Below are 23,531 nucleotides of genomic sequence, written 5' to 3' on the forward strand. Positions count from 1 at the left end.
ATGATGGTTAACAAAGCTAGTAGACCACGTGATCAATCAATCAAATATATTATTTTGTTTATTTGAGAATAAGGCCGGGCTAGTACGTATGGCGGAGTTTGTCTGAGTTTGAATAGTGCATATCATTGTATACATTTAGCTGTAAAATATTATTTGTAGATGCATCTAACCCTAAACAAACTTTTACACCCAATGTGTATCCATCAATCGTAAAGATATCACACACCTATTCAGTTAATTTTATATCAATACAAAATAAGTTAACAAAAACTATCATATTTTGTAGTGAAAACAGTTGAGTTCTTGGTCGAGTATATCACGTATTATATATATTGTAACAGCGATATCATGAACAACGCAAGAGCGGTATGACATACCCAAAGACCCTAGCGACTGGAACTAATAAGGGAAGACGGGGATTGTAAGGTCTTCTGGAGAGAACGTCAAATCACAGGCAGATGAAAGCGGTGGTCAGCCAAAAACTATTGGGACCTAGGGTCAGATTTGTGATGGTGCTGTCAGAACTGGAGAAGTCTGGAGGTCAAACTTGGGAGAAGAAGACTGGAACATGTCTCGGTGTGGTGGTGGTAAAGGTGGCTGAATCCTTCGTAGGTTGTGGTGCAAGATTGACTGGATGTAGTTGTGTCATTTGACAAACGTCAAGTGTCTAAAGTCAACACTCTTAGTACTTACACTTTAGTACTTACACTTGTAGTACTTTCACTTGTAGCTATTACACTCGTATTACTTACACTCGTAGTACTTACACTTGTATTACTTACACTTGTAGTACTTACACTAGGAGTACTTACACTTGTAGTACTTACACTTGTAGTACTTACACTTGTAGTACTTACACTTGTAGTACTTACACTTGTAGTACTTACACTTGTAGTGCTGACACTAGGAATACTTACACTTGTAGTACTTACACTTGTAGTACTTACACTAGGAGTACTTACACTAGGAGTACTTACACTTGTAGTACTTACACTTGTAGTACTTACACTAGGAGTACTTACACTTGTAGTACTTACACTTGTAGTACTTACACTTTTAGTACTTACACTTGTAGTACTTACACTTGTAGTACTTACACTTGTAGTACTTACACTTGTAGAACTTACACTAGGAGTACTTACACTTGTAGTACTTACACTTTTAGTACTTACACTTGTAGTACTTACACTTGTAGTACTTACACTTGTAGTACTTACACTTGTAGTACTTACACTTGTAGTACTTACACTTGTAGTACTTACACTTGTAGTACTTACACTTTTAGTACTTACACTTGTAGTACTTACACTTGTAGTACTTACACTTGTAGTACTTACACTTGTAGTACTTACACTTGTAGAACTTACACTTGTAGTACTTACACTAGGAGTACTTACACTAGGAGTACTTACACTTGTAGTACTTACACTTGTAGTACTTACACTAGGAGTACTTACACTTGTAGTACTTACACTTGTAGTACTTACACTTTTAGTACTTACACTTGTAGTACTTACACTTGTAGTACTTACACTTGTAGTGCTGACACTAGGAATACTTACACTTGTAGTACTTACACGTGTAGTACTTACACTAGGAATACTTACACTTGTAGTACTTACACTTGTAGTACTTACACTAGGAGTACTTACACTTGTAGTACTTACACTTGTAGTACTTACACTAGGAGTACTTACACTAGGAGTACTTACACTCGTAGTACTTACACTCGTAGTACCTACACCCGTATTATTCACTCTTGTAGTACTCACACTAGCAGTACTCAGAGTGATAATACCCAGACTCACACTCGTCGTACTGATACTTGTAGTACTCTAACAGTACTCACACTGTTAATACTCAGACTCGCACTTACACTCGTAGTACGTACACCCTTAATACTCACACTAGCAGTACGGACACAGTACTTACACGTAAAACTGTTAACACCCAAACTTGCAGTACCTACAACCATAACATGCTAGCATTTAGCCTCGCTAACCTTCTGTACACTTCTGGCTAAATTCATTTTAAATTGCTCCTCACCCCCCCCCCCTAACCGAGAACTCTCTATTACGCCGTGAAACTGACTATTCTTTTAGTACCACTTTTAGTCCCTAGCATCCTTAAAATTTAATTAAGAAAATCTAATTAAATCCCTTCGTATTAATTTTCAAAACATCTAAGCCAATTTAACTTTCGTGTGAAATTCATCCACCAAAGTAAAAAGTCCATTACAAGTGTTGACGTTAAAACGTTACCCAAGTAATAGACCTGTTTCATGGCGCGGGGGGGGGGGGGGGGGGCATAAGATTACACCTCAATAGCCGGGGTTCATTACAATAGGGGGACTTAAAGGTGCTTAACCTAGTTGATACACACTTAAACCGGTTAGGCTATTGGGGCCCTCGATTGAACCACACTTGGAGATTAGCATTCAAACAGGGTTATCTTTCTTGTTGTCTATTCAAACGTGCTTGTTCTGGGACTAGCTCTAAGATAGACATACGATATGTTTATATGTCATGGAGTTATGTTTGGTAGCGTTTTTCTGGCTAGACAAAAACTGGCTACATGTCTTTCTGTACAAGTACTTGTCATTTTTTAGACATATACGCTGTTTGTTTACATTTGAATAACATAAGTGTGCCGTCTACTCTATTATAAGACGCTTGTGTTTATGAACTTTGTGTATCGGAAGGTTTTGTTTGCCTAATTATTTATCAAATTAAACGTGAACTTCCTTGATTGGTTTCATATTGGATGCTGTTTCGTAGGTTAGGTTAGGTTAGGTTAGGTTAGGTTAGGTTAGGTTAGGTTAGGTTAGGTTAGGTTAGGTTAGGTTAGGTTAGGTTAGGTTAGGTTAGGTTAGGTTAGGTTAGGTTAGGTTAGGTTAGGTTACGTTAGGTTAGGTTAGGTTAGGTTAGGTTAGGTTAGGTTAGGTTAGGTTAGGTTAGGTTAGGTTAGGTTAGGTTAGGTTAGGTTACGTTAGGTTAGGTTAGGTTAGGTTAGGTTAGGTTAGGTTAGGTTAGGTTACGTTAGGTTAGGTTAGGTTAGGTTAGGTTAGGTTAGGTTAGGTTAGGTGAGGTGAGGTGAGGTGAGGTTAGGTTAGGTTAGGTTAGGTTAGGTTAGGTTAGGTTAGGTTAGGTTAGGTTAGGTTAGGTGAGGTGAGGTGAGGTGAGGTGAGGTGAGGTGAGGTTAGGTTAGGTTAGGTTAGGTTAGGTTAGGTTAGGTTAGGTTAGGTTAGGTTAGGTTAGGTTAGGTTAGGTTAGGTTAGGTTAGGTTAGGTTAGGTTAGGTTAGGTTAGGTTAGGTTAGGTTAGGTTAGGTTAGGTTAGGTTAGGTTAGGTTAGGTTAGGTTTTCTTTTTCAATAGGTGGGAAATAAATTGTTTTCAATCATGTTCGATTTTGGTCGATTTTGATCGATTGTATTTGTTTTTATTTTTTCCAGATGAAATCAAGTTAGTCGTCCTCCACGAACCAGAAGACACCAGGTGTTTTCATGTCATATGTCTGCTGTCATGTTGTATTCGATACTCATAACTGGTCAGCTTTCATGTTGTATTCGATACTCATAACTGGTCACCTGTCATGTTGTATTCGATACTCATAGCTGGTCAGCGGCCATGTTGTATTCGATACTCATAACAGGTCAGCTGTCATGTTGTATTCGATACTTATAGCAGATCAGCTGTCATGTATTCGATACTTATAGCAGGTCAGCTGTCATGTATTCGATACTGATGAACAGGATGAACACACTCTGGAGAGAATATTCTAAACCCTTTTCCCCAGTGCCATTAAACATATGTGCTCATACAAATTGTATTATGTGTTTTTGTCTTCATGTTTTGCACAATTGCTATGTATTATTGTTTCATCATTTAGTTCACCCCCCAAAATAATGCCAAAATATTTTATGTCGTCGTGCTACAGCTAATCACAGCCGATCCTAGACTATTCTCAACGACACTGTCGTTGAGCCACTTATCGATGGTGTCGGTATAGAATAAGAAAATGGATGAATCAACTTTGTTTTAGAAATCTATATCTCAGTGCATATGTTCATCAGTTCCCTCCGATTTCGTTGTTTTTGTTATTAGATGCCAACATCGGACATTACGAACTATTTTTTAAAATAAAAATTCTAACTGAAATATCGCACAATAAAGTTGGTCCTAGTTAGAAAGACATTCACAGTTTGTATTACAATTATACTACGACCAAACAAACATAAACATTAAATTTTTAAAAATTAACAGATATTAAACTTTCTTGTAAACATATTATTTTTAAGATCTATTTGTAAGTAAACTACCTTACATACCTTCTTGAAATACTAAATTTAAAAAAAAAAAAAATATAACTATTTTTTTAAAGTACAGGCTACAGTTTTTCATCCATATGTATAATAATCGGGTCCCTTATTACGAAGTTGGCAAATGCCATTAACATAACCAAACATAATAAACAATGTCAGTAAATTATTCGTCTTTATATTTTAAAAAAAATTCATAAAAAAACGTTTTAATAACAAGCTTTTATGTAATGATGCACTAAAAAGTAGAAAATAAATTATAGACTACTATTTAAATAACTATAAAGAAAAGCCTGGGTCACTTTAGTATCTATTGGATACTTTTACTAATGTTAAGGAAGACACCCACGCTTTTCTTTATAGTTATTTAAATAGTAGTCTATAATTTATGTTCTACTTTTTAGTGCATCATTACATAAAAGCTTGTTATTAAAACGTTTTTTATGAATTTTTTTTCAGTACTTTACATGTTTTATTTACAATAGAGTTACATGACTAAAAACCATTGCGCGCCTACTGAACATCACGTTCAGTAGGCGCGCAATGGTTTTTGAACGCAGCCATTACGTGATGGCGCAGCTATTGAAGGTGATGACGCGTGTGGTGTGGTTGGCTAGACATGCCTACTAATTCGGTCCAAATTTTAATTAATTCATAAAAATTAATTAGGCATCCAATTAAGTCAAATTTAGTTTCAGATTGCATTGTCTTCATGTCTTGACCCACGTGCCAAGTGTGAATCGTATCGGTCAAGTAGAACTGTCCGAATTTTCACTCCTGCGTTTCCGTCTAGACAGACAGACTGTCGACAGAGGAAGTGAGTTAAATAAAAGCTTGTAATATGCAATGCATATTAACTTTGTAGAAGTATTAAACTTATAAATAAATAATAGCCAACTAAATAGTTATTAAAGGTTTTTAATGACAAATGATCCTTTCTATTTAGTTTTTCTTTTAAATTTATAAAAATAAATTTTAAAATAAAAACAATTTAATATGTTGAACATACTTTTATTTCTTGCCTGTGATCACAAAGGGTCCATTTTGATCTAAACATGTTGATTTGTTGGTGTATTATTATTCTACTGATGTGTGTGTTATAATGGGAAAAAATGTGTTAACAATGTCTCAAACACTTAGGAGAAACATCAAAACACAAGACACAACTACAAACAGCATCTACCAGACATTCCCCTATTTCTAAAGCGAAAAAAAAATCTGATTAAGAAACAACAATACAACCGTAAATTCTTTCTGTTTAGACTAATCTATTTCTAGTTAAATTAGATAATTATAAACAAAATTCAATAAAATATTCAACATTTTTTTTTCGGTTTCTCTTTTATTAAAGAAAATTGTAAGGGCACTTCCTAATGACAATAATGCCGGGGCGATTTGTCGTGATGGGTGCCCTTTGATGTCGGGCGAATAAACACGTTACCTGCCCGCTCAGATAAGGCGCCTGTTTTCTTAGGCCGCGCGACCACACACAATAGCTGGGAGATGGAAGACATTTTTAATGCACAGGCGGGTCGTGTGGGTCTGGCCAGGGGCGGACTAAAAGATGGTAATGTGGGGGGTGGGGTGTTTGGGGTAAAAAGTTCTAATAATATATATAAATATATATAAATAAATAAATATAAATATATATATATATAAATAAAAATATAAATAAATAAATAAAAAATATATATATATATATATATATATATATATATATATATATATATATATATATATATATATATATATATATATATATATATATATATATATATATATATATATATATATATTTATATATACTACCAAGGGCGCTTAAGAACTTGCGCTTTTTACCCCACAAATGAATGTAATGATAAGTGTTACGAATGCGAGATGTGGACAGCGTCGAAGAACAATGAACGCAGAAAACGACGATCCAACACACTTAAAAATCAAGACAGGACGGCAGTTGTTCATTTCATAGTTTAGTTGCATACTGAGGCGTAGCGACCTATTCCGGCGCCCGGGGCGAACTATGTGTCCATACACACACGTTTTTTTAACAGTTACTGTGTTTAAACTGTTTTTATTTAGTGTCCCACACTCGATTTAGTTTGATCAGTCTGTTAACCCAATAAGTAGTCTTAAAATAATGAATCTCAAAACTAGCCTTGTATATATTTTTCTACCCCGTTTGGCGCCCCTCTAAGGTTGGTGCCCGGGGCGGCCGCCCCACCCGCCCTCCCTTAGCTAAGCCACTGCAACAGATACGACTACATGGACGACGACAGACAAAGACATCCACACCCTAACGCGATAACACCTACACTCATTTCCACTCCTTGCCCTAACAACCCAAATATACTCTCATAGCTATTCAGTACACTAAAATACCATTCACAACAGTGACGCTGTAGAACTGGGCACCCCACAAGTGTGCTACCATCGATGCTGTAGACTACTGTAGAGTTTTCGCCGTGCACCCCACAAATGTACTGCCAATGACTCTCAAAAACTTTCGCTGTGACCCCCCCCACCCCACACACTCCTGCTGCCAGTCTGCGCCTCTAGACCCCCACCCCCACCCCCACCCACCCAACCCCCACACACCTGCTGGCAGTCTGCGTCTCTAGCCCCCCACCCCAACCCCACACACCTGCTGACAGTGCGCCCCTAGACCACCACCCCACCCCCACCCCCACCCCACACACCAGCTGGCAGTCTACGCCCCTAGACCCCCACCTCACCCCCACCCCCCACCCCCACCCACACATCAGCTGGCAGTCTGCGCCTCTAGACCCCCACACCCCACCCCCACACCCACACACCAGCTGGCAGTCTGCGCCTCTAGACCCCCACCCACACCCCCACACCAGCTGCGCCCCTAGACCCGCCTGCTCTGGAGCCAAACCAGTCTGGAACTGACACGCCCATGCCGACAGACTACCTCACGGCTAAAAATACATTGTGTACCCGACGGTTCTATAAACACCACTCACTCACCTCACCACCCACCCCTTTTTCTTCCCCACCCCCCAAACTGTCGTTCAGTCTGAGATTAAAAAAAAACAACTTGCAAACAATTTAAGAATGTAGTGACGTCCGCCTGTAATGGCCTGTTAGCTACACTGACGTCCGTCTGTACTGTCCGTTGGTTACACTGACGTCCCTTTGTGTTGGTTACAATGACGTCTGCCTTTTATAGCCTGTACTGGTATTACAATGACGTCTGCCTGTAATAACCTCTATAGTTTACCCTACTTTCGTTTCTTACAGTCTTTGTTTAAACTCGATGAAAAAAAAATCTTCTAATATTGGACTTGTAACTATGAGATCCTGTGTCTCATCAACGCGAGCCAGCATTGATGCGCATGCGCAACGTTCTACCGACGCGCCACCTCCAGCTTCCATATTAAATCTCTAGAGCGCCAACAAGATAAGCAGACGGCTGTAGAAAAAAGTCCAACTCGACTCCTAGACCCCAGCTAATGCTTCTTTAAATACTTATTGTTAGGCTGGATGCACCCGTCACGACGCAGCGGGATTCGTCTTTCAAGAAGAAAAAAACAGTAATGCTACAGTGTATGTTAACTTGAATGCTGTTGAGTATTATTGGTGTACCACCCCCATACCCAGACATGAATAGTTTTTTGGGCTATTTGGCGGAGAGAGTGAACAGTCATAAATGTCTACAACGTTAAGGCCGGGACGTGATGAGGGTAAAAGTGGGGGAAGCTCGAATCTTCCTACCTTGATACTCCTGCAAATGTTCACTTACGTGTTCATGTCTGACGTGGTACTGCGCATGCGTAATTGAACAGGTGTGTTTAAGGAGGGTTTCGTGATTAATGAAAGGCTATGTTTAAAAGGCGTTGGGGAAGGGGGGGGGGGGGGGGAGGGGCGGTATCCACTAGATAATTGCAGCAAGGAATCAGAGAAACATTAGAGTTATGGACAAACGGCAGAACCTTAAATATGAAAAAACGGCCGAACATTCAATTTGAACAAACGGCTGAACCTTAAATATGAACAAACGGCCGAACATTAAATAAAGAAAAATTATAATATTTGTATTCTACGTGTTATACACAAAATACAATGCCCAGTTACAAACTGAAACACTAAAATATACTTTTTTATAAAAGAATAAAATGTGAATACTAGACGCTAGGTCACTTTCATATAAGGATCACTTCATAATACACTATTTAGTTTCATATGTAAGCGATTAACTAAGTGTATAAATATTGTTTTATGATCACGTTATTTTTTATTTATTTTCAGCCGAGAACACGGCATATTTTTTCAAGTTTTAAATATTTCATTAATAAAGCTCCCATCTGCTAGCCAAAAAGAAAAATGAAAACCTTTGAAAATGATTTCCAAAATAGTTTTTATAAAACGTAGAACCGCCCATTCCAGCATATGGTGGCCAAGATATTTCTAAACTCGGTGGCCAAACTAATACGGCCAAAGTTTCTTGGCAATGAAAAGTCAAGAAATAGACCTATCGCGAAACACTTCGCCAATAAACGTTCTATTTAAGGATCCATAAAGAGATATTTTTGATTGACAGATTATGTGTTAAAACACTATAACGCGGCGCGAGCTATAATTATTTACTAATTGGTCCGGTTTATGAGCCACACGTGACAGGGAAGGGCTCTTAGAGCCCCCCAGACTAGTACTAAACACCCCCCGTTTGGCCCCAGCCGTAGACACTGCCTCAGTCTCTGCTGGCGTTTCGGTGCAACTGTTATGCGCACGTATCTTTTCGTTATTTATGACCACCGATTTCACATCAGCCGCGGGCATTCCCGAAACTTCCACCTGTTTTTTGAGCACCGCATTTTGAAATGAACTGTACAGAGTGGTTTTTATGGTGCGGTCCAATCCCCTCTTTACTTTGTGGGGGAATTCCAAACACAACTACGTTCAATGAAGACGTCCCGTTCTCCAGAGACCAAAACCGATGATCAAATGATGGAGTCGGTTGGAGCGCTTCCCAATCCTGCCTGCGAACCATCGAGGAGCCGCTTGTAAAAGACGTTGCATATAAATATGCCAGTTTATACACGCGCTAAGGACTACCAACACCCCTTTCTTCGGTACTGCTGCACATAATGGGTTTCAATAAACATGAGGTTTAAAAATAAATTTCGGAACAATTTCCTAGCCTCATCTCCGCGAGACCGTCGTGCGCGCAGGACTAGACTTAACAACCATTAAGGCACTTAAACGGGTTGGGAGTCATTGAAGATTTCTGTTTTTTTCAAGCACTGGAGAATGTGGACTGGGTCATCACACCCACCATTTCACATCTAACGCGCTGCTTTGAGGGTGAGTGGGTGGAGTGAGGGGGGGGGGGGTGAGAGGGGACCGTGAAAGCTAATGAACACTAAGACGAACCTAATGGAGAGGCAGAGATTGGCATTACAGTGTTCATTCAAGTTTCGGCACCATCAGGTGATCCCGCGTTGTAAGTGTTTCTGGATGGTGGATGGTGGATGGTGGATGGTGGATGGTGGATGGTGGATGGTGGATGGTGGGTAGTGGATGGTGGATGGTGGATGGTGGATCGTGGATCGTAGATGGTGGATGGTGGATGGTAGGTGGTGGTGGATGTTGTAACAATGGCGCTAGATCCCGGCCTGTTGATAGTTTAACGGCACGGGTGGATGCAACAGGTTTGCCGGCTTGGCTCCATCGCAACCATTTTTTTTGTGCTTCTTTTTTTTTTTATTTGCGATTCTTTTTTTTTTTAAATTAAACAAAAACAAAACAAAAATATTCATCATTTTTTTATAAACTTTGAAAAAGTTCGGATAAAATTCTAAAAAAGAAAGACAAGATGGCAGAGTTAAGCATTTTTATTTCATTTCCTTTATGAGGCTTGCTTTTTATATAACAAAACAAGTTTTAGAGTTTATATAACCGCTTTGTGTATTGTAAAATCCTATAGAACATGTCTTCAGTATTAAATATCACTAGTTCCTACACCCTGAGTCCTCTAATAGCTCGATTTACTGCGTTGAATTCGTTTTTATCAACACATAAAAGGCTCAATGTATCGTAGATGCAGTGAATCGTTAGCTGCTAAAGGTCACTGAACCCACTAATAAACTATACAGGAAATATAATTGATAGAATGTTGATTTGGCTGCCCGTGTGTCGATGCGACCGAACATTCTAGAATACGTGCAACGTCCGTTGGAATCTGGGCTGCATGTTGCCTGAGCGTCTGTCTGAATCAGGCCATGTCAATATTTTATTGACAGCCAAAGTAGACGGGGGAAAAAATGTAAGACTATAATTTGTAAGGCGTTCGTTTTAACGTGACTCATTGCAAAGGCTGGGAGGTGAAAGGTCGACCTAGGACGGATCGGGGGGTGAACTTACCTGTCGGCAAGGGACGGGGGTGGATCGTCTGACAGGTGGGCGTGGCGGGTAGCTGTCAGGTAGGCAGGCAACAGGTATCAGGCGGTAGGCAGGTCGGGCTGGGGTTGGTCGAGAGGTTGGGTGCTGGCTGTCTGCTGGGAGGGGGGAGGGGTTGAAACTTGGCTGCACCATGGGCCAGTGATTGTGTCGGTTGGTGGTCTGTGGGCCAGTGATTGTGTCGGTTGGTGGTCTGTGGGCCAGTGATTGTGTCGGTTGGTGGTCTGAGGCTGCACCATGGGCCAGTGATTGTGTCGGTTGGTGGTCTTTGGCTGCACCATGGGCCAGTGGTTATGTCGGTTGGTGGTCTTTGGCTGCACCATGGGCCAGTGGTTATGTCGGTTGGTGGTCTTTGGCTGCACCATGGGCCAGTGGTTATGTCGGTTGGTGGTCTGTGGGCCAGTGATTGTGTCGGTTGGTGGTCTGGGTTTGCTGGAGCGTGGGGCATACAACGTTGATAATGCTAAATGTTGATCCAGCGTGCTGCATGCAGCGTTGATAATACTAAATGTTGGTCCAGCTTGTTTCATAAAACATATAATAATCACTGTGGGTCCAGAATATATTTCGTACATTTATAATATTAATTGTTTCTCCAACATGTTTCATAGAACTTTGACATTATTTAATTTTGATCCAGCATAATCCATACAGCATTTAATATTTAATGTTGGTCTAGCTTGGTTATTACAGCCTTTAAATTATAATATGGTGGGCCAACATGTTTCAAACATCATTCAAACGATATAACGCTGGCCCATGGTGCTTCATCCAGTATTGCAGCTATTGAATGTTCGCCTGCCTGTTTTATTAAAAGTATTTAATTTTGGTCTAAATATTTTTGTACAGCATTAATTTTTTTTTAAGTTGGTCTATCATGTAGATCGAACAACCCTACATTTTGTTATTGGATATAGTGACACAGTGGCCGTTTTATAACTGTCTACTGAAACTATCTGACATTTGTATTTTTGTGTAGATTTACTTCAATCTTTGACTGTATTCTCGAAAGCTGGACAGGCTTTTTAAAAAAAAGAAGAAAAAAATCAGCTTAAGCTTGAAAACGTGTGATAAAGAGATTTAATTACCGGAATTAAGCCTCGCCTGACAACTAATCTGCCTAGGTTTGATGGACAAGGGTCAGCGGGTCAGATCGTTATTGTAGACAGATTAAGGGGCTATAGGGCAAAATATGTCTGCTTTTGTTAGAAAAAATATATGTCTGGTTTTGTTACACTAAAAATATGTCTGGTTTTGTTACACTAAAAATATGTCTGGTTTTGTTAGACTAAAAATATGTCTGCTTTTGTTAGAACAAAAATATGTCTGGTGTTGATAAAATTAAAACATGTCTGGTGTTGATAGAATAACAATATGTTTGGTGTTGATAAAATTAAATCATAAGTCTAGTGTTAAAAGAATACAAAATATGTCTGGTGTTGATAGTATAAAAATATATCTAGTGTTAATAGAATTTAAAAAATGTGTATGGTGTTGATAGAATAAAAATATATCTGATGTTGATAGAATAAAAATTTGTCTGCTGTTGATAGAATGAAAAAATGTCTGGTGTTGATATAATTAAAAATATGTCTAGTGTTGATAGAATTAAAGAATATGTATGGTATTGATGGAATTAAAAAAATATGTTTGTGTTGATAAAAGAATGTGTCTGGTGTTGATAAAAAATATGTCTGGTGTTGATAGAATAAAAAAATATGTCTGGTTTTGATTTTTAAAAAAAACATGCCTTGTTATTCAGAAATTCCAAATAATATTTTTTTTCTAAAAGTACCGTCAACTGAAAAAGTGTATTTCAGCATTACATTTTTTTCAGAATATTAGCTTAACAGTAAAATGAGACGATTAGTGTGAGAAATCAATAGCAGACGCAGCAATTTGTTACAGTACTTTTTTACTTTCTCGTATATACGAAGTATAGAGAAAGTCTTGTAATCGTGCAAAAAAAAAAAAATGGCGATTTTTGCAATCTTGTCCGTATGTCTGTGTGTATGCGTGTCTGTGTGTCTGTGTGTGTGTAAACACCATAACTGGAGTACCGTTACAGGTTGATGAAATTTCATATATAAGTATTTTATCAAAATCATAAATCCGTATAAACTTTTGAGCGATTTCCGATAACCGGAAGTGGAATTTTTTCTACTTTCAATTTTTCGAAAGCCTATAACTTGAATACTATTTCAGATAGATAAATGAAATTTCACATGTAAGTAAAAGTTCTAATTTTCTGCCATCTATCAAATTTTGAGTAATTTCTGTCGACCGGAAATAGTAATTTACGCTATTTCCGATTTCTCAAAAAGACGCATGTGAATTTATAAAGTACTAATAATAACCCGCATTGTTATACACATTTTATTTGGCGTTCACTTGCTGTGCAATTCTTTTTTTTAACGAGATTCTATTCTATTGTAAAAAGTTTAAGTAATTAAAAATGGATTTAAAATATTGTCTATGTCCCGAGTTGCCGTCCCCCGTAGTGTTATATTAGAATATTCGAGAAAGTTTAGGAGAGATCACTCCCGGTTTATTTTATTAGTAAATTCTTATTTTAATAAAAGTAACTATTTATTAGAGTTCATAATGTTGATAAACTAGTACACATACATTTTAACTCAAGAGCTAGAAATTATTTTCCCACGTTTTCTTTAACTTGCTTTCGCGTCTGTTTGGTTTTCCAATCAAATATTGCGATCGAAATTTCGGGCACTTACCAGTTAGCTAGCGCGCTGAAATTTTCAGGGAAGCTTTGTTTCGGATGACAATACAATATTCAATTGTTATTATTACTAAATTGATCCATGGAAACATTTTATTGATCATTTTAGACCCCTATATATTTGTACAAAAAGGGACATAACCTAGTAATTGTAATTTGATGAAAAAAAGGTTCGGTACTTTTCCTCTTCAGGCTTACTGAGTAGTGGTCACGCGGTGTTTGTGTACAAACCTATGCAAATCTAACACAGAAGAAACGTCGATTGGAAAAGGCACGTATTTTTTACGAGTTGTCTTCGTTTACCCCCCCCCCCCCCCCCAAAAAAAAAAAAAAGTGAATGCGAGAAGATCAAATCGATAGCAAGATTTGAAAGCAAACAAATGACAAAGATTAAAAAGTAGAAAATAATTATCATTAAAAAAGTTTTTAAAAACCCACGTTTTCTGATTGAACTAAAAAGTAGAAAATAAATGCTATACATCACAATAATGCAAGCGATCACTCTACTACTACTATAAGCGATGAAAAACGTGGGGCGCCGTGATTTTCTTACAGTTTCTAATACTGTTGACTCTCTACAAGCTCCCTTATAAAAGTCAATTGTATTATCTAATCAATAGTAATATATTTTTTACATCTTATATTAACAATGACCGATAAAAAACTTTTACTTCGGCGCCCCACGTTTTTCATCGCTTATAGTAGAGTGATCGCTTGCATTATTGTGATGTATAGCATTTATTTTCTACTTTTTAGTTCAATCAGAAAACGTGGGTTTTTAAAAACATTTTTAATGATAATTATTAAAAGTGATATTCTTTTTTTAAAGTTCAAATTATTTTTTATTTAATTTTGTTTCGATTAACAGCAAAATTGTTATCGAATGCTCGAATGCTACACATTATTCTTTGCCTAACTGTATATTAAAGTACATACATAACTAATTAACCAACTCACTGTGATAAGAAAATATGCTAGATAAACACTAATCTTTAAAAACATTTTAAACCTTTAATTAAAATCTCTTAAAGTAGGAAAATAGCCTAATAACTACAATTACTTCTAAAGCAAACAATTGTTTTTGGTAATGTATATAACTCTACACATTTTTTAAAACTATATTTTAAGTTATTTTAACAGGTCAAATATATAGATTATAGATAGACATTCAAACAGCAAGAGCGTTGCAAAATAATACAATACAATTTTTTTTATCTGTAAAGACAAATATAAACACAAGAAAAAAAACAGAGACCAAATACGTTAACAGAAGTATATAAGGAAACTAAAGGAGACTAAACACTTTTGTGTTAGCTGACAGGCAGTAAACACTTTTGTTGGACCTGGTAGGAAAATGAATCTGTATTAAAAAGAGAGACCAATAATTACTGCCACCAATGGCCCATCTATTCACCCAACATAAAGCTGTGGAACCTACATTTTTTTGCATTGAAAGAACGTTTATGTCCGCCTTGCTTTACATTACTTTCATTAGAGTTTACGAAGTCTGAATTGAACAACACAATATGGGCATGGATTTAATAAAAATGCACAGAATAAAAAGGTTATTGAACACAATTAAAGCAATTTGATGGAAATAAACTAGTCTGTTGTTCCTGCCGACTTCTGATGATTTCATTAACAAAAGCCTGAAAAATTTTCGTGTTTCGTTATTTCTGATAATTTTGCGAAATACTGGGAGCTGTAGCTGATCCACAACCAAAATAGCTGGAAGCTATAGCACTTACAGTCCATGGGAGCTGGAAGCTATAGTTGATCCACAATAAAAGGAGTTGCCAGTTATAGCTATTCCACATTAACCTGTTTTTCAATTCCGCACCAATAATTTTATAATCAATTTTAATGTACAACCTTATTGTTGTGAAATGTATTTTAGTTATCGAATGAGTATGAAGTATGTGTGTAGTGGAATGTTTTATATTAATAAAAGATGTTGAATGTGACGAGGCAAGGAAGGATGTGATGTGTGAGAGCATGATTTGGTTGTTAGGGGAAGTAGTTGAAGTTAGTCTTAGTTGTGGCCTTGTTGTGTGATGGTGTGGAAATAGTCGTCTTGTCGTCGTCGATGTAGTCGTGTCTATTATATGTAATTAAAAGATGAAAAGGAACAATGCCGTCCTGTGATACTTTAAATTGGATCGTCTACAACCAGAGTTTCTTCCAGGCATCTCTTCGGTGGGGGGAGGCAAAGCCCCCCCCCCCCAAAAAAAAATAATTCTACCGCCCCTCCCCCCGAACGAAATGAAATTTATATAATTTATATAGAAAATATATACTTTTAAAAGTGTCCGCCCCCCCCCCCCCCCCCGCGAAGAAAGTCTACCGCCCCCCCCCTAATATTTCAAGTGCCCCCCCCCCCCCCCCCCTGAGAAAAAAGTCTGTAAGAAACACTGTCTACAACTTCAAGCATCGACCCTGTCCAGAACTCACACCATTACACTTATACGGTCATCAAATGGCGGCGCTCCAATGAGAAAAGTTCTAACATATTTTTTTCATTAAGAAGGAAACCAACATTTTTGGATTCTCATAATGTTCTATTACATTTTTACACAAAGTAAAAAAAAAAAATACATGGAATTCTAAAAAAATAAATTAAAAGTAAATTAAAAACGAAACAAAAAACATTGTTGGATATTTTATACTGATTCGCTCAAAAGATTTTTTTTTCTCAATCAAACACGTTGAAACAATGTGACCAACTTTGAAAAATTATAAACGCTCATGTCTTATGAAATATTTTCGACAAATCCGTGAAAAATTTATTAAAAATAGCGCCTGAATGCGTTAAATTGTAAAAAGAGAAATAACTCATTTAAGAATTGACAAATCTAAAAATACGTTATTACTCCCCTTTGAAGTTAACTAAACTGCATTGCTTATAGTTCATTGCCTTAAAAGACTTGCTATTGTTTACACAGAGGTGTGGTCTAGTAGCAGAGCACTAGACTGCTAACCCAAAAGTCTCGTCTTAATAATGCAGAACGTTCTGATATGGGAACTTAATTGTTTTATCATTTATAAACTAAATATCGCTACTCATGTGAAAGATACACTATGCTCTGATTTATAGATCAAGAGCTATAGTTTGATGTGAGATGGTTGTCATTGTAGAGGCCGATGGTGAGAGAGGGGAGATAGGGGGGGGGGGAAGGTTAATCTTTCCTGATAATCCTTTTGATAAGCAACTCGAGACAAGTACTGAACCCCGCCCAACAGCGGATGTGACGTCATATGACACACTTTCCTAGCTGCTGTTTTAAGTAATAGTAATAAATTCGTGCTTAGTTATGTTATGATGAATTTAATTTTTTTTTAAAGAATTCTAATATAAAAAGTATTGTTTTTTCCCAATTCATTTGCCCTGTATAATGTTTTAACTATTAATGCCAACTTAAAAATCATTCTGGGAAATATCCACAACTTAAAACCGGTTTTAAGTGTTTATTTTTAGATACCAAGCTGTAGAGGTATTGCAAACTTACCATACATTTAGTCAGAAGTGTTCGATAAAGTCATGGTAAGTAGGATAACAAAAATAAATATAGGCTCATATATATAGGCTCATATATATATATATATATATATATATATATATATATATATATATATATATATATATATATATATATATATATATATATATATATATATATATATATATATAATATATACATATATATATATATATATATTATATATATATATATATTATATATATATATATATATATATATATATATATATATATATATATATATATATATATATATATATATATATATGTATATTTATTAGACCAAACCCTCCTCAGTGTAAACAATAGCAAGTTTTTTAAGGCAATAAACTGTAAGAAACGCAGGTTTAATTTCAGAGGGAAGTAATAACGTATTTTTAGATTTGCCCAGCCACTTTTACTTCCCTGACGTGATTTAAGCACCCAGCAGAAGTGGGTGGACTCAGGGACGTTCCAGTGTGAATGATTCTCGGATTCGAACTCGAGACTTTCGAGCAGTCCAGCTCCCTACTGCCACTCAGGCGCCAATGTTTATTTATCTAATATATCAAGCTCAAATGGACTCTGTGGCTTTGTATGTATGTAATATGTTTTGAAACTTATGCTTAAGTGATCGCCGTTTGATTTTGTTCAAAAATCTCAATAGATGTCTAAAAAAATCAATATTGATGTTTTTTTTTAATTAAAAAGTTTTATTTTCCAAAGTTATCAATTTTTTGACGTAATTTTCAAAATGCAAAATCAAAATAAATTAATCACCCTTCACAAAAAAATTCTAATGGGTCTGAAAAAAGTGTATACATTACTTCCATTAGTACCAATTACATTCCTTGATAGATCACAAAAAAAAAAAAAAACCACTACCTCGAAAAAAAACAAAAAATAACGTTGTTATTTATTTACTTTTATCATAGAAACAAGAGTGATCTCCCCTAAACTTTCTCGAATATTCTTATATGAAACAACACGGGATAGCAACTCGGGATATAGAAATGATTTTTTATTTATTTTAACTACTTAAACTTTTTAAAATAGAATAAAATCTCGTAGAAAAAGAATTGCACACCAAGTGAACGTTAAATAAAATGTGCATAATAGTGCAGAATATTATTAGTACTTTGTAAATTCACATGCGTTTTTTGAGGAATTGGAAATAACAAAAATTACTACTTCCAGTAAACGGAAATTACTCAAAATTTAACAGAAGGCAGAGAATTAAATCGTTTACTTACATGTGAAATTTCATTTATCTATCCAAAATAGTACTCAAGTTATAGGCTTTTGAAAAATTGTATGTAGAAAAAGTTCCACTTCCGGTTATCGGAAATCGCTCAAAGTTGATACTGATCTACGATTTTGATATAATACTTATATATGAAATTTCATCAACCTAGCTGCAACGGTACTCAATTTAGCGTGTTTACACACACACAGACACACGGACAGAATTGGATAATCCCGTTTTTCAAACTCCATTACGCATAAAACGCCAAAATTTTGATAAATCTGGATTTATAATTTTTGCCCGATTTAAATAAGTCCTCTATATCCCGGAGGTGATGAACGACTGAGGAGTAAAACCGTGAAAACTGTCCGAATTTAATGTGATTTTTTGTGCACGATTACAATACTTTCTCTATAGGCTACTCTGTATACGAGAAAGTAAAAATTAGAATGGATTAATAAAGTGCAATGTTGTAGGTAAAACACGGGTATTTTAAATACGATCTTTTATTTTTTTGTTCACTGAACGTACAGTTTACTAATATTATTATTTTAAATCAATAACATTTTTATAAACGTTCCAAAATGTCCTCTATGCTAACTTTCACATATCCGTTTGAGGATAAGATGGGGTATTTTAATGTTCACAAAATTGAATTATGCGCGCCTGCCGGCGTCCCGACAGGGTTCTATTTGGCGCTATAGGCTATCATGTGAGCACTATGGTGCATAGGTTCATTTTAAAGAGTGCGATTGGATATGGAAAAAAAGGGGTACTATAGTCGATCACTGAATCGAATCCAGGGCGTCCTCTGGTGCTCCATCAGGGTGCTATTTCAGTGAGTGCTTTGGCGCCTACGTTCGTCTTAGTAAGTTTAATAGACTATAGATAAGATAGGGTGTTATAGTAGTTTACTGAGTTTTTATGTTTGCGTTTAAGTTTAAGTTTATGTTCGCGTTTATGTTTGCATTATTTGCTGCGTTATTGTTTACGTTTATGTTTGCGTTTGCCTTTGTGCTTAAGTTTCTGTTTGTGTTAAAGTTTGTGTTTGTGTTTGCTTTTATGTTTACCGTTGGTTGTGTTTTTGTTTGTTTCATTTGTGTTTACGTTTATGTTTGTGTTTTCGTTTGCATTTATGTTTATGTTTGCGTGTGTTTGTGTTTGTTAGTGTGCTTGAGTTTGAGTTTGTGTTTGGGTTTTGTGTTTGTATTTATTGTAGTGATTGTAATTGTGATTATGATTGTGGTTGTGGATGCGTTTGTGTTACCATTCTTAACATTGTAGGAAAATAAATTGTCTGTACATTTATTCAGTTCAACAACCTCCCCCTATATTTGCAAATAAGTTTTTAATACTATCCACCTAAAATGATATGCATTTGTAAAAGATGCACTAGGAAAATGTTCTAGATCAGTTTATATTATTATTAAATAAACTTTAAAGGTATTAGCTGAAAATAAAATGCAATCCATTAATACTGCTTTGCTTTCCTGCACATTGCAAATAGCTTTGCTCTCGAACAGCTGACGTTTGAAAGGACGCAGCATTATATAACATTTTGACTTTTCAGTACAGCTCAATGAGGCATTTACCACGGGAGGACCTCTCTTACGATATTTTTCTCTCGTTAAACAATGAGAAATCGCAAATGAGTGTCTTCAGTAAAGAAAAAAAAAGTCAATTCTATGTTCTAATTTTGTCAACCTAAGGCGCAGGATTACTTCGCGTTTAACAACCACACATACAATGTTTTCTGAAAGTTTCTTGTTGCTATATCGAACAAGGCACACGTTGCGATCTAAAATGTATTTCCCAGATATTTTTGTTCATTAAATACTTTTTACTGATGTATATCTCTTGAAATATTTTGACATAGATAAATTGTTTCTAAAATATTCAGTCTGTTATTATTTTTCCAGTCACTCTGCGGTGTACTTGAGAAACTGCAACACCAAAATTAATCTCAGATGCGTTGGTTCGCAGACCTTCATGAATGATGTTACATTTCAAATTGTATGTCGTTTTAATAATCTTGCTTTCTTTTTTGTATTACACACACTTGTGTCGAATGATTTCCATTTGGATCTCTTTCTACACTGTCGAAATCTATAAAGTTACTTTTAGTTGCTGCATTTCAATAAGTAGATTGTTATATTATACTAGCTGCATACCCGTGCTCCGCAACGGTGAATCTTTTTTAAATGTACCAACTTAAGAACAGAACAAAACCAAAACCAAACACAAATGAAAACACAAAAGCAAACACAAACGCAAACGGAAACGCAAACCAAACGCAACACGCAAACACAAAGAAAAAGACAAACACAAACACATACACAAACACAACACAAAAACACACACACAAACGAAATGTAAACAAAAGAAAACACAAACGCAAACACAAACACACACGCATATAAAAATTTAAACACAAATGCAGGCGCTGTATCAAATAGCTTTATCAAACAAACAGCCTTGTATTCCAACTATAATGTTCTCACGGATGTCTGCACAATTTGCATTCACATTTTTTTTTTACTTAAATATCAATATTTATCGTGAGTTGAATTTCTTTTTGAATTACCTCTCATGGCAAAATTATTAAACATTTTAATCAACTATGTTTTTTCGAACCTACAATTATTATCCATTTTATTTCTAGGTATATAATTGAACATATTATTTGACATTGATCCGTTTAATATTTTCTTTTTGTTCTTTTGTGGACGTATGCGAAAGAGTAAAAACTTTGCAGCAAACCGAAAGATAGAAGTAAGCAGTGAGGACGAGCGGCTACTAAAATTTATTGATTAAAAATAATAATTAGTAAACAGTACGTTCAGTGCATAAAATAAAAAAAAAATCGGTAGTATTTTGAATACCTCTGTTTTATCTACCACATTGCACTTTATCAATCCTTGCAAATTAGAATCGTTTTGAATATGAGAATACTAGCAATTTTTTTATTAGTTTATATTATTATCTTTTAAAGCTTGATAATTAAACCTTTAAAAATACCTTGACAGATAAAAGTAACTATGCGGTATGGGGAATACAGGTGGAAAGAAATATTCTAAGGGAGGTTAGTTTCTGAATAGTTAAATTATCATTGAAAAATTATAAATGTATTTAAATAAGTGTCTTATTCCAAACTTATACATCATAACTATTAAATTATTAATTAACCAATATTTTAACAATTTCTAATTTCTAATTATTTATTTGAAATTTATTTATGATTTTGTTTTTTATTTATTTTCTCTGAATCTTTTGAACACCATTGTTTGATGAGAAGTATAAACTCCAGTTGTACATCTTTAGGACACCATGAAGCCGAGATCTGCTATGGGGGTGAAGCTGACTTACACAAGCACTATACCAGCTGTAAGAAGAATCCAGGGCATATCAACTTTGTACCTGTTAATGATTTTAACTTGGATCATCTCCCCTTACGTTACCGTGATGTCATCATGTTGGAGGTTATCAAAGCTTTGTCTGCCCTAACGGTCTTGATAAAGATTAATAACACCAGTGTAGAGAGGCCTAAGAATAGTGGATGCTTCAGGGGTCAGTATCCATTTTATAACACCAGAGGAAGTGACGTGTTGAGGACAGGGACGGGGAGAGTATGGCGTGTTTTCAATCACACAGGTATTGAAAACTATGGCACATGCCCATGTGTCAAGTGTCGATACTCGGCCACACCCAGCAAAGTGTGGGGGGAGGTTCGTGTGGTGACAGCCAGACATGTGGTGTTTGATGACAGTGAGGCGAGACAGATAAGGTGTGTTGTAGGTTTTGATGACAATAAAAGTCCAGTGGTCAGTCTTGATGGCTGGGGGGTCATCAGTGTGTCCGACATTTTAGAAGACTGGTGTGAGTTTGCATGTGTGTCATGTGACTTGGAGTTGGTTGATGAACTGTACAAGATGTGTCGGCACTTTGATGATTTATGTGGGAAAGTAAGGGACAAATACAGGAGATTTGTTGATGTGGACAAGTTGACCGTTATAGTGTCACATCCTCATGGCTGTCCTAAACAGGTCTCTGTAGGACAATGGACACACGAACATAGGAGGGATGGTTGGCACACCAAGTACACGTACACAACATGTACTTGTAGAGGCTCAAGTGGAGCGTTTGTCTACATGCCGGGAAGTGACTGGTTGCCATATGTTCACAGTGGATCAAAATCTGAAATCAGTTACAGTGGGGAGATTGCTGTCATTAGCGAGAAATAGGAATTTTCCAAAGAAAATTAATACAACTTTAGTTTTCAGGACTTCTTCATCGGCAACATTTTATTCTGTTGAATCATGCTGTTTTTTTTTATTTACTAGTATGTAATGATAAGTGAGGTTTTCTCAACTGCATTGGGCTTTTATATCTTAATGTTTGGCTTTGTGTTCTTGTTATACTTTTTATTTTCATGTTCATGATCATTATTCTGATGTTTAATAATTTCTCTTACAATGTTTTACTTTCATTAATCTTGTCACATGTATTTTTGAGCCATTCTTATTTACCCTTCTCCTTGTAGCTTAAAGCAGTTTTCGTTGCCTCTGTCATAACCTTCTTAAAGTCAATTATGTCCCCATTTACAATGCTGACGCTGTTTACATAAGATAAAAATATGTCAATCACATTGTAGACAATTTGAATAATCTGGAAAAGCAAGGGAGGGTATATGAAAAGCTTGGACCCATGTATTTAAAAATAATCTTATCTCAAACTAGATTCGTCTCCTCAGTGGTTGATCCTGACATCAGCAGACTAAACAGAGCCAAAAAAAAGTGGCTGCATTACAAGACCACCACACACCGCAGTCCAATAAAGGAGAGTGGAGGGGTGGGGCGATCAGCACTGATTTTAGAGAAGGACCACAGCCTTTTCATACATATACATATCTATCTATACACTACTAAAATTCGAGTTGTTTACAAGTTTATATATATATATATATATATATATATATATATATATATATATATATATATATATATATATATTTATTTATTTATTTATTTATTCATTCATTCATTCGTTCACTCGTTCATTCGTTTACTCGTTCACTCGTTCACGCGTTCACTCGTTCATTCGTTCATTCGTTCATTCGTCCATTCCTCCATTCGTCCATTCGTCCATTTGGCCACTCGTTCATTTGTTAATTTGTTCATTCGTTCATTCGTTTATTTTTTTTTAACATAATCATAAGGTATGGATTAAATCAATGTATTGCTCACACACCGCTTTACATATAATTGCTAAAACAATATTCACAGAGTTTTAT

General features: G+C 36.0%; 1 protein-coding gene across 1 annotated transcript; it reads right to left on the reverse strand.

Annotated features, from left to right (window-relative positions):
- Positions 1-498: 498 nt before the first annotated feature.
- Positions 499-1,975, reverse strand: LOC131928367 (mucin-22-like). The gene is given in 3 exon segments (XM_059284371.1): positions 499-630; positions 828-1,837; positions 1,840-1,975. Coding segments are annotated over 3 exon segments (1,278 nt in total).
- Positions 1,976-23,531: the final 21,556 nt, after the last annotated feature.

This window comes from Physella acuta, unplaced genomic scaffold, assembly GCF_028476545.2.
Source record: "Physella acuta isolate Inbredline_101_S28 unplaced genomic scaffold, ASM2847654v3 ptg001492l, whole genome shotgun sequence".
NCBI lineage: Eukaryota > Metazoa > Mollusca > Gastropoda > Physidae > Physella > Physella acuta.